At 39.6% G+C, this 13,242-nt stretch overlaps 1 protein-coding gene across 1 annotated transcript; it reads right to left on the reverse strand.

Moving 5' to 3' along the window:
* Window positions 1-2,902: 2,902 nt before the first annotated feature.
* Window positions 2,903-13,236, reverse strand: BTF3L4 (basic transcription factor 3 like 4). The gene is made up of 6 exons (XM_087731706.1): window positions 13,103-13,236; window positions 11,796-11,859; window positions 10,760-10,873; window positions 8,089-8,290; window positions 6,299-6,358; window positions 2,903-5,423 (listed from the first exon to the last, which is right to left on the reverse strand). Exons 2-6 carry the CDS (start codon window positions 11,847-11,849, stop codon window positions 5,377-5,379), a joined length of 477 nt encoding a protein of 158 aa, XP_087587832.1. The 5' UTR covers window positions 11,850-11,859; window positions 13,103-13,236; the 3' UTR covers window positions 2,903-5,376.
* Between the last annotated feature and the right edge of the window lie 6 nt (window positions 13,237-13,242).

Raw genomic sequence — 13,242 nt, forward strand, 5'->3', positions numbered from 1 at the left:
ACTGCCACCACGGCTCAGGATGCAGTTTCACAAGCTGGCTAAGCCAACCAAAGCAAGCTGTCAGGAAGAGGAATGGTCAAGCTTTTAGCATGTGCCAGTACTACTACGCACAACTGTGTGGTCAGACTTCACAGTAAGATGAGCTGAAAACCAGCATCTGAAAACTAAAGTCATCTACGACCAGTTGAGCAAGCTGATGCAGTTGACCTCAGACATCATCAGCTATTGCTGGCGCTTGGGAAAGCAAAGGAAGGGTAAGACTTTCTCCCTTGGTGGCAGGGAAGCCCGAGATTGGTGAAGGTCTTTCAGGGAACTTCACTCTTGGTGTGCAAAGGTCTGGTATGCCGCTGACAATTTGTTGAGATTTTAAGTCTTCACTTACCTGCATCTGGCAATAATTTGCATCGCTTGGAAATGTCCAGCTTCACACATGGCCTCAAAATCAGATCTGATGTTCTCAAAATGTAGTTTGTGCCACATTTCCCAATGTCTGTAGAGAGCTGATCACATGGCACTGGCTCTTCTTTGTCAGCTAAGTTGCATTAGACAGAATCTAAAAATACATTAAATACTTTCTAATATTACTTTTTGACATAAGCAGTTACTATAGCCGCTGCAAGGATGTTGCAAGAAAGAGCAAGAGGTTGCATAACTCCTTTTATTCAGCTGGGATATGCGCACTGAAAGGTCAAAAGGCCTTGGAATATGATTTTTTGTTTCAATGTTTGCCGATGCATTGATACTGATCAAAAATATCAGAAACAACTTCAAGAAATCAAATGAGCAGATAATCTCCTTTTACTCCAAGGAGGCAATTAATTTAGCATAGTTACGAAATCCATCTGCAATGCAAAGTTCAAGGAAATGCCGCCTAATATTGGAGAATCTGACAGATACCAGGTTGCCAAGAAAAAATGGCATCTGAGCAAGCTGTGGGTCTGTTGTTTAGTGAGAGGGTGTTTAATAGTACTGACAGCCCACCAAATAGTATATGTTTATCATGTGGAAGTAAAGTAGCTTTTTATACCATTTGCACAGATGTAGCTCTTTTCTCTCAAGAAGCATCCAGGTTTTGTGTTCATTAATTTACATATCACAGGAGGTAGAGCAGTACTCCTGAAATAAAGGCAAACCAAGGCACTGGAAGATGTACGAGTTTGTTTTTTCTTGCCAAATACACAATGCCAGAGTCTGAAATGAAAGCCCAGTTCCCAATAATCCTGTTCTAGCTAGCAACCCAAGCTTCCACCCAAACATAGCAAGACCACCAATTTTAGAATTACTCTCTTCCCTTGCTCTCCTTGGCTACCTGAGGCCTTGATTGGCACTGCGGCCCCCACATTTCTGAATAAATCCATGAAGTTCTTCAGTGGCTGCAAAGTGGTCTTTGAAAAAAGGAGGGGGAATAAAAAAAATAAAAATTACTTGATGGGAAAGCAAACAGTTGAACATGAATAACCACTCCCTGTACTTCTGCTGTCACTTCTGTAAAGTTGCTATGGCTAGTGCTGTGATGTGCTTCTGTTTGCGTTGCTTCATTTGCTCATGTACAAAACATGGATCATTTAATTAAACTTTTATCTCCAGACCAATCTGTCCACTTTGCTGAACAAAGCAGCACTATCTTAAAATAATGAAAGACTAATCTTAAGGGCCAGTGGAAGAATTCACTCACTCACCTTCACCTACGGGGCAGTTTGCTCAGCCCCTCTGTACATCCCTACTGTCTGGGGCAGCACAGTCTGATTCCAGGGAAACTTAGGAGAATCCTTCCTGGGACATTCCTCAGAAGAGGCATGAATTAATCTTGTACATATAGCACAGATTTACTGTGCTGTTACAGCTTCCTCAGTTCCTTCCTGTTAACAGCAATACACTGGTCAATCAATACACTGCTCAGTAATTAAATGATCTGTAAGACCTTCAGTGCTCATTTTGTACACACCAAATCCAAAACATTATTTGTGAAGATCCTGGCAGAAGGGAGTTCATAGCAACTCCTAGTTCCCATGGCAAGTTGATAAATACTAGTGAATTATCAACATATTTCACTAAGACTTCAGTAGCAGTTCTAAATTCATCCTTATTCTTGTGCACTCTTCAATTATTCCTATGTAACAAAAGTTAACAAGAAAAAAATTCACCTGAACCCTATTTTTCTTAAGGTCTCTATTGTATGTTAAATGTTTTTATATCAACTCCTTCCACCCTGCCAACACTCTTAGCTCCAAACTTACTTGGTTACCGAGTGCTGCATGAGAAATCCCTTACCGGCACTCAGTACCAAGTCTCCACCATCGCTGGCTGTAATCTCTGCCATCCATCTTACTGAGCATTTTTTTTTTTCTTCATAGAGCAAATGCACAACTACAGGTTTTTGCAGCCTTGCTTTCCTGCCCGAGAGAAACCAGCCAGACCCAGGTTTCCCATCCATAAACTAGGGAACTACACAAATCCACTAGCAGTCAGGGCAGGAAGACTAGCGTTTGCCATCTTACACATTTGCCAGGTTCTCGATTCTTTGTTCTTTGCTGATCCAGCTTTGATCCTCTCACATACAATCCACGAGATGTTTCAACTTACTTTCTGCTCTATCTTCGTATTTTCAAATCACTGCAAAGTTCTTTATATGTCAATATCTTAACCAGCATCTTTAATATGTCAACAGTGTTTACGTAATGAGCAAGTAAGCTCAAGAGCTTCAGAAGTACAGTGGTTATCGTGCTTCAAGCCTAGCAAAGAACATTTTAATGTTCACCTTCACATGGGGAGTTTTTATTGTATCACCGCTCCCCAAAACTATATTTAGTAACTTTGCGTTTCCATCAGCATGTACAAACACTGTTTGAGTTATACCATGAATAAATACGAAGAAAAAGAGCTTTTCCCACAACAGCCTTGATGGGTTACTTTTAATTAAAATCAGTTTAATGATTGATAAGCTCTAGTATTTCCAGCAGCAAATCGTAAGTGGTTGACTGTTTCCAGATACAGTGAAAAAACTGAAGATAATATAACTACATAAGCTAGCATATTTCGTTAGTTTACTGGTTGTCAAACATAGGAAAAAGTGAGGGTTTAACATGTAAATTGTCATGACCAAGAGCAAAAATTAAATGAGTGTTTTGTAGGAATCAAAGTTCGACTATATAAACTGACAGAAGCATTGTTTCCAATGCTTACTTTTAATCTCTCACAAAATTACTTTTGACATACTTCCTACATCAGAAACCAATCAGCACAAATTTTCAGTATCTGATTAGTATTTAGGGGGAGGGGATGTCCCATACACAAACTCAGTACAGTTGCTACTTTGAAACGTTCTTCACTCATGCCCCTTAAGCAAATGGAAGAACACTGAAAATCCCCGTTTCCTAGTATCCTGCATTTGCTCTTTGAGCTTGCAGGGGCAGCAAAAGGCAATTCAGTGTGCCTGTGCACACATTAATGAAGACATCTCTTCCTTATAAACAGACCAAATGCATCTGCAGCTGATTTAAGATTAGCCATACAACAAACCAAAGTTTCATTCAACACTGCAGGGAAAACAAGAGAGCAGGTATTCGGGAGTGTGAAATCCTAAAGCTCTAACAGGATCCTGCCTAGTCCTGCATGGGTCCTCCTCAGTCACTGTCAGCAAGGATGTAGTGCTGTTTGAAACAGCTGCTGCATCCACCTGTCCTTCCTCAGCCAGTGCTGGTGGGAGGAAGAGACAACACACAAGAGGGAGCATTTCCTCTTTTGTACTGTTACTTTATTTTGTAGTAAGATCCACGTAGTATATAAAATATAACAGGAAAAACTGAACAAAGCCTATAAAATAAATGGAGGAGTTCAGATGACAAACCACTACAGCTCTGCTTTTGTGGTTTTATGATGATGTCACCAGAACTCGTGTACTGTTTACCTTGTACTTTTACAGTTCTCTAGCGTATGAACCTACATAAAAAGCTGATATGTTCTAATTAAGCCATAGTTAAGTGACAGATGTAGAGGAAAAAAAATGGCTTTCTTAAGCCACAGCTGCCCTTGACACAGGTTACAATGATGTCTAACTATACCGTAATGCACATTACATCAAGAACCTTGAAAGAGCCTCTGAGAAAACAGGTTCACATTAAGCATTTTAAAGAAAGGTCATAAATACTGCACTGTACCAACAGTACCTCCCAATGTCCTCCTTATGCCTGAGGAGCATTTGTGACTTTTAAGAAGCTACTACATAGATGACACCAAACCTAGAGGTAGGTTATAGGCAAAGGTAAGTTACAGGCAAAAAAAAACCCATCCCTTTAGAGCTAGTCATTGCACAAACTGCCCAGCAGTAGGCAAGGCAAAATGTCAACAACTCTTTCCTCCCACCTTAAACATTGCTCACACGGTGCATTTAATTCCTAGTGCCATAAGAATGACAATGGATCATCAGCTGCTAGTAAATGCAGTCATGCCAAGAGAACAGCTTGAAGTTATTCAAGCAAAAATCTGTTAGTGTGCGAAACTGGTGCACTGGACCATTACCAACTAGACCTCCAAGTTTAAGAAGTGACCTGATGGTAGAGAACCAAGGTGTTTGTTTTCCTTTTGACATGGCAAATACTTTACATAATCAACAGGAGAACATACTGCTCAAGCCTATGTGGAAGGAGTCAAACATCAGCTTGTCTCAAAAAGTTAGAGACAAGAAAAAAAGAAAAAGTTGAGAAAGGTTGAAAAAAGAAAAAGTTGAGAAAGGCTGAAAAAAGCACACTCTTCTGAGACCAAATTTTCTTTTTTTAAAAAGTTACTGCACCAAACAAGCCAGTAAAACAGCTCGTCTTCAGTATCATTTGGGATCAAAATAAGGTTGATAAATTATCATGTGTATATTCCAACAGGGATGAGAAACACATCTGCAAGTACAATAGTTAACAGCAAATTAAACCCAAGTTTTAATTGTGTAATGCCTCCACGTCCTAAGATGTGGACAAAATTTTAATCATAACTACCTTCTGTGCACTATTTGGTGATAATCAAAAAGTAACAATGCTGAAGATTCATTTTATTTCTACTTCCAAAGGAAAAGGGGAAAAGGTTAAATAAGTGTTCTCCAATTTGTTCTCCACTATATGTACACGCACACACATACACACACGCACATGCACACACCCCTCAAACTGCACTGACATTTCTTTTTGACCAAAAGAGTAGATCCTGGGAGTAAGTGCAAAATGCAAAATCAACTGACAGAAAATGCTGAACAAACAGCATCATAAAAATACAAAATATTTATATTACTGAACTATTAACAGATGATGTTCTCTGTTTCTTTAAAACTTTGGAACCACATAGCTGATTTCTTAAATCTAGTCCATGCCAGCTTCCAGAACTATTAATGGTTTAGTTAGCTTCATTCTTTGATGCTTCATCAAAGTTTTCTACGAGATCTGAAAGAGATGAAGATATTTAATACAGCAATGCCCAGTAAAATTACCTTCATAAGTTTAATGAAAATGCATATATTATAAGTATAGTTAAGAACTACTGCCTATGTACATCATTTTTATGGGCAGATTTCAAAGGGCTTTAGAAAACAGGGTTTGTTTGAACATACACAAAGAACTAGAAATGCAGGAACACTCAGAAAGTGGAAGTTCTAACATAAAGTGATTAAGATCTGATTTTCAGAGGTGCTCTACTAGCTGCAGTTGAGTCTTGAGCCATCAGCATTCTTTAAAGAATGCCTGAAGTCAGGCACCCATTAACTGTTGTACTTCAGGAAACAGGCAATTTTAGAGAACTGAATTTTTATGCAAGATCACAAAGAAATAAACCAGCACCAAAGCATGAGCAATTGAACCTCTGAGTCTACCAGTTTGTTGTTTTAGCTAATACACCATACTAATGGATATAGAAGAATGTGGTGACCGGTAGATAGTTATTCATTGGCAAATTAAGAACTTATTCAGAAAAACTTTCAGACATGGACATAAGCTTTGTTTCTTCTACTACAGAAGTAAAAATCCCCACCCCAATCACATCACTTTGCAGCCCTAAAAGCCTATTTGGCTATTCAGATCACCTGTTCAACCTCCCTGAAAGCATTTTAACCTATTTTCACTTAAGAATTAATTAAGTAATTTGCACAAGGTAAACCTTTTTTCAAAAGCTGGAATCCAAAGTCCAAATGATTTAATGCTGCCCAGTATAGGAAGCATTCCTTAGCAAGTGAGAAGCATTATCACATCAAGAGCTAAATATTTGAACGCATGAGTTGAAATATTTATATATTAAATGGACATATAAGTATGTATGTGCCTACCTGGGACATCATCATCTTCTTCATCAATATCTTCAGATTTTGGTGCTTTACTATCCAACACTATAAAAAGAAATTTGGTGCCGAGTTCTCATTACACAGAATTAGGGACAAATCACACAACAAAATAAAAAATACAGATGAAAAAAAGAACGTACTTCCCCAACCCCCAATAGTGACAACACAGAAATGACTGGGTATCAACAGTGATCAGCATGACCAGAAGGTCTATCTGTGAACATTCTTATACCAAAGTATTAGCACAGCCATTTTCAAATGCTTAGGGGTATTAAGGCAGAGCTAGCAAAAGATCAAACGATACAGAAGAAATCAGCATGCCTTCTAACTGAAGCCATGTGTTTCAATGCAACAATAATGTGGTACCAGTCAGGGACCAACACATCATATGATTTAATTATCAAAAGGGCCACTACTGCAGGAAAAAGTATTTCCATATCCAGGCTCCTGCATCAAACCTAGTATTCTGTAAGTCATGGAAATTGGAACATGCTACAATATAGAGAAATGCAAGAACTTAAAAAATAAAAGTACTTCTCATTGATCTATCTAAAGAAAGCGTAGTATCTATTGGTACTGAGGTTGTATCAAAGAAATATGCTTATGATGATCCATTTTCTAAATTTTAAAACATATTTTAAATGTTAATATTAGTAAAGAAGGAAAAATAAACCCTGAAAGTGAAATATAGAAGAAATTAAATTGATTTAGAAGGAATAAGTATTTGTTGAAAATATTAGAACAGGTAACCTATTTTCCAATTCCAAATACAGACATGCAACACATCCAATTACAGTCTTTTTAATGGCCATAACAGTATAAACAGTATAAATACGAAAACTAAAATTTTTTTCATGTCCAACTTCACTGGGGCTTGATATTAAGAACTAGTTTTTGGCAATACACAACATGAAACATGAACTCTGATACAGCTACTTGTAATGAGAAGTGTACCTGTTCTGCAGTTTAAGAAAGCTTTTACAAATTCTTATCAAAGTCAACAGACTGATTACTTGCATGCTTTAAAGTACTCTCTTGTTCTAATTTCGTAAGATACACCACTGGAAGAATAAATTTCCATCTATTCTTAAATTACAAACCTGCTTAGGGAGAATAGTTGAGACCTCTACAAAATATGCTACAGTGCTTCCCCAAAGAGGGTATTATTCTAAAAAGGATTGTCCCCAAACCCCCATTTCTTCACTGTAAAATTACAGTAATAGTTATACCACATATATACACACACACTATGCTCCCATGGTTTTAAAACGAGTAGAAAAATAAAGAATCACATTAAAAACTTTGATTATTTATTTTGAATCAAACCTTTGATTTTGAATTAAAGTCTTGGTTTAATTCCAAATGGAAATATAGAATAGAAAGAACATGTTTCTTCTCTATATCCACAATAGAAATATGTTTTGTATGAACAAAGAAAACAGAATTGATTCCCTGACAGAAAGAACTGTTGAGTTTCTCCCAGTAAAAACTTGAACTTGCTTTCCTAAGTATTTTGTCACACACAATTGTACACCTGGAATCACAGCATGCCTGACTCGCCAGATTTTTTTTTTTCCTTTAAATCAAGGCCTGCCTATATAAAATCTTGAATCAACAAGAAAAAAAAATCTTCCCCCCCTATATTTCCACAAGAATGGCAAATAAATAAAAGCACATCTGCTTTTGATCACTTTTTAAGTCACACATGCTGCTGTTACATTTGGGTTAAAACTTTTGATACTTCATATGTTGATGAAAGATTCCGAAAGACCTACCTTGCCTTGGGAATTGTTCAGCTAACTTCCTGAGACTTGTTAAGCTGTCAGCACCAAGCTGGCTTAAGATGCCTGGAAGCATTTCTGTGATCGGTTTAGCCTCTGCATGACCAGTAATGGCAAAAGTGTTAGCAGAGAGGGAAGCTTGAACCTTGGGGTTGTTGAAGTGAATAACTGTTCCATCATCTTTTATCATGTTCACCTGTTTAAATATATTAATAACATTAACCAAAGTGTTGCGGCATCTTGTTGAACAAGCATAATAAGTTATTAATTCAAATCTAGACTTAAAAATATATATTAAAAAAATAAATCACAAAACTAGTACTCCTCCTAGAGAATAATAAAACCATGATAAAAGCATCTGGAATTAACACCACCTAAACTGGAAGTAAAATATGAGTTAATGATAAAATATGTGTTCATACATACTATATGAAAAGGCAGAATTTAAGTGTATTTTTATGAAGGAACCATAGCTCTTATCTAAATACTAAGTAATAAATATGCAAGGGTTATATGTTATCATACAGTTCATGTATATTTTTAACAAAGGCAAAAAACATACATAGGTTATAAGACATAAATGAGTTAATATCAGGAACGTCTGGGAAAAAAAAAAAACACACAAAACCTTCAGCTCTGTGATAACTCTTTACAAACTGGAAACTTTAACAGAAAAGCCTTGCCACATCAGTTTAAGACATCGCCATTCACACCTGTGTCACCTATCAGGAAAACATTATTGTTTCTGCAGCAGAACTGGCAAAGGCACAAGATTCACAATCTGGATTCCTTGCTGAAGCTGCCCAAGGCAAGGATGCTTCCTGCACATATACACACAGAACTGGAGGTTTATGTACCAACTGCACTAGACCAGGCTTCTATGCCTTCCTAAATTCCATGATGACTCTTTAAGACCAAGTACATCATACAGTGATCCTGCTCTCTTCCTCTTCCCTGGTCTTCTGAATCACCAAGAATTAAGTTGTACAGCCAATATAGCAGCCTGCTTTGCTCCTATTGTCAAAGTTTATACTGGCATATTTGTATGGTGTTTATTTTACATTTTTTAAGTTAAAGGGAGACAGAATGGAAAGTTAAAAAGGTTTTTCTTCTGGCTAAAGGTTTTTCTTCATGGCTAAGTTATGGTTAAGTAGAAAATAACCATAAAAATAAAAAATAGAGAGTTCTACCCATTGAACCAAACAGTAGTAATAAACTTAAGTCACAAAACTTGTAGGTATTGTTTTTAGTAGAAGTTACAGGGAGAAAACAGACATTTGAGAACTAAAGATCTAAAACATACAAACATGTAAGTTATTCATCTTCACACAGCAGCAGAGTTCAAAATATGTTTTTAACAGGAAAACCAGGTGTGTTGCTCCCCTGCAAAACTAAAGGATGTCCTATCCCTTACACATGGGGAAATGGTAAAGGCTTCAAGCACTGTCATCCTCTTTAAAAGAGGCTTTTAAGTAAAACCACACAGATGAGCTACTAACATTTGACTCAACATTACTAGCCTCCCCAAACTCTTCTATCTACACAAAGTTTACCAAGGTCAACTTGTGTCCACTGGAATACAACAACATACTGTAATTACGTACCTAGCTATCAAGGTAGAAGCATACTGTATTACCTTCCTTCACATCAAGACATTTAAAATCCTTAATAACTGTGTCTGAACAAAGGTCTTGTGCTCTGTGGGGAAAAAAACTAAACAAAAAAATCCCCAAAAAACAAAAACAGAACAAGAACTGTGTCTTTCTTTGGGTTCCCATAGCTCAGCATATACATATCAAGCTTAAGTATACAGACAAATGGAATTGTTTCTGTAGCAGAGGTATGAACACTTACAGGCAAACCAGGCTTCTACACTGAATCTGTATTTGCCTTTGGAGGAGAGGTGACCTCTGGAGGCACCTTGCAATCCTGCTTAAATTAATTAAATATTATGCTTCTTTATCCAAGTACTACAGTAATATCGAGTTCATGATGAAGGAACACCTCCTCCTCCCACATATGAGTGTCACTCTCTACAGTGTTATGGAAAATGTCAGTGTTTCAGTTCCTATTTTACACATATAGACATATTCAAGGAATATATCTGAAACCTTTACATTCCTACTCACATTAACACAGAGGTTGGTTCTGTAAAGTCTTTGCTGTGTTGTAAGAAATGTCATCTCCTGTGACTACCACAAACAATTCTGGTAACTTCCATGCAGTAAAAGGACCTAATTTTGATAATACAGACTTGCAAGTTCTTACTCCAGGTATTTTTATGGTTTTCTTTATATTCTACACCACACAACTCTTGCTTCAGATGTGCCTGCAGAGTACACATGCATTTACTGCTCTTCTCTTTAAAGCAGGTCATCAAGTTCATGAAGTCAAGAATCAAGAGAAGTTTGCAATGAATGCAAGACACGTACGCGACAGCTTACTAGCATCTACAATCACCATCTGGCCAGCAGAACCTTCTCCCTTCTTTGTCTAGGTATGCATGCATTGATGTAAATGAGACAACAATCAAACAGCTTTACCTATCAGTAACCAGACCTGTAAGTTTTTGAGAGGAAGAGAAAACTGTTGTTAAAAAAAAAAAAAAAACAAACACCACAGTGAACTTCATTTCTAACAGGAAACACTTATTTTATCACTATACCTCTTCAATGCCAGCAATGTTATTTACTGCCAGTTTTTTGAGGGAACTCTGAAGTTTTTTGTCATCAGCTGTAGCTGTTCTGTGCACCACCTTCTTCTTTCTGCGAGCTGTTCCCTTGAAAAGAATCAAAACACAACAGTCAGCTATTCTCAAAATCTCACAACACTTAATTTTTGGAAGTCATATCGCACTCTGAGCGACCTATCTGTACACTATGAGAAAGCTCTGTAGTCAAAAATGCTTTTCAACTTACTTCCCCTTCACCTACAGCTTTAACTGTTAGTCTCAATTTCAAGGTTTTTCTTAAGTGTAACAGACCAAAAAGACACCAAAGAGCAGAAGTATTTTTCCCTTCCCACAAGCTAGATTATAAAAATACTATTTACTATTAAGCGATATATAAAGTGTTTCCCCAATAACTTTATTTTTTCCAAGATGAAGCACAAATACAGTGATTTTAAAAGGTCACACTTCCGTAACCAAGTAATTAACATTTTTAAACTGTTCCACAGACAGCAATTTTGGAATTCCTACTCTGCAAACTTTTGTACAACTCTGCCTACAGTTAGACAATGAACACCCACACTGAACAAATTATATGCTTTTTTTTTTGTCACATTAGCTACCTGCTGGCTCAGAGAAAAGAAACAGCTCAGTGCAGAGTCAGATAAGCCCTGGAGCTGGCACAAAGGAAGGAACTCCCCAACAGGGAGAAGAAAAAGGCAGGACTGGGACAATCAACAGGTAAGCTTAGCTTGAGCTTTCACAGGCCGCGACAAGTCACTGAAATAAAAAGAAAGCTTACACACTGTGGAAACTACTCACCCAGCAGTTGTGAACTGAAAGAAACTTGTATTTCAGGTAGCAGTACTACAATCCAGGTCGCACAAAGCCCATATTTTTCGGGCCTCGAACTTTTTTTTTCCCCCCTCCCACCCATGAACTAAAGCCTGTGTTTTAAAAAACAAATTTCAGAGATGTTTCTTCTTCAACCTGTAAATTACAGGAAGCAGCGCTTCTCTGATGGTTTTCTTACCTTTCCTCCTATTCGGACCTGCGCTTGAAGCTTGGCCAGTTTTTCTTGGTTCATAGTGCTGTGTCTAAAGAACAAGATGCAAATACAAGTTAACTATCAAAATATTAAGAAAAAATTTCCACAGTCCATTTTAAGAGTACTCTTAAAATTTCAGTGGGTTTTCAAGCTTACAGAAAATTCATCAAAACAGTGCATCAAACAAATACACATAGACAAAAAGCTTTAAAGCCACACCACCTAAACAATACAACGGGGTCCAGCAGCAGCCCGTTTAGCTGAAGCGCCTGTACCATGATGAGGCAAATCAAGAGGACATTTGATTTTGCATCAGTCTGAGGTCTGTGAATTTCCACGTACGCTAGTTCACTGTTGGAACCATTTGACTGAACTACTGACTCAGAACAGACTCAAATCAGCACGTACAGCACGTGCGCTTCTAGGAAGACACCTTTATCTTTAGCAGAGGCCAGGAAGAGACTCATCACTACGCTACTTTGAGTTCTATTTTCAAATAATTAATCTGATACTTTTAACTAATAAGCCAGCTCCGAACTCGGTGAAGTTCATGTCTTGACAGATCTCCTGTATGAGTCTCCGGCAGCTATTCATCCAGTTCAACGACTGGGAAGTTAGTTAAGTGCCTTCTCCAACGGGTCAGGTGGGACCTTTAAAGGCTGGAACACCTGAAAATCTGTAGTGGGTGAAAAAACACCTCAAGCCTTCCAACACAAGGAAGGCGTTTCGCTGCTCTGCCCCAAGAAGTCATCAATGACGCCCTGAATGAAGAGGAACCCTCCTCTGCATTTGCATTGTGCCGGGGAAGGGACGGGAGAGGGGGAGACGGGGCTCCCGCGGGCGAGCGGGGAGCCAGCGAGGCCCCAGCAGCGCCGGGAGGATCACCACGCGGACAGGGACCCCGCCGGGGAGGCGGGAGAAGGGACTCCGGCCGGCGGGGCGGCTCGCTGCCTACCCCCGAAGCACGGGCAGCGGCAGGGGATAAAGGCCCCGTCCCTCGGGAGCCGGGGCAACCCCGCCCGGCCGGCGGACGGCGGGCCCAGGGAAGAGTCGCGGGCCTCCCGAGGCTGGGCAGACCCCACCGCACCGCGTCCCGGCGCACGGCCTCGCTCCCCCGTCCTCTCCTCGGGGAACGGCCGGCGCCCGCGGCCCCACCACGGCCCAGCGCGGCGGACGGGGACGGGACGGCGCCGAGCTACCGCGGCGCTCCGCCCGCCCCACGCCGAGAGGTGGCAGGGGAAGCGGGGGCCGCGCCGGCGGAGCGGTGCCGGCGGGCGCGGGGAAGGTCTCACCTGAGCCCGCGGATCCTCCGCAGCCCAACACGCGGTGAGAACAAGATGGCGGCCAAAGAAGGAAAGAGAGGCGCACAGAGAAAGGAAGCTTCGCGCCACGTGACGGCGCCAGCCCGCCCGCGGATTGGCGGCGCCGCGGA

This window comes from Nipponia nippon, unplaced genomic scaffold (genome assembly GCF_047370975.1).
Source record: "Nipponia nippon isolate SJK-2023a ecotype South Korea unplaced genomic scaffold, ASM4737097v1 scaffold_5, whole genome shotgun sequence".
Taxonomy (NCBI): Eukaryota; Metazoa; Chordata; class Aves; order Pelecaniformes; family Threskiornithidae; genus Nipponia; species Nipponia nippon.

Coding starts and splice junctions, on each gene's coding strand:
- BTF3L4 (XM_087731706.1), bottom strand. CDS start 11,849: ATGAACCAAGAAAAACTGGCCAAGCTTCAAGCGCAGGTCCGAATAGGA. Junction 10,874..11,795: donor AGGTCCGAATAGGAGGAAAG/GTAAGAAAACCA, acceptor ATTCTTTTCAAG/GGAACAGCTCGCAGAAAGAA. Junction 6,359..8,088: donor TGAACAATTCCCAAGGCAAG/GTAGGTCTTTCG, acceptor TTCTTTTTATAG/TGTTGGATAGTAAAGCACCA.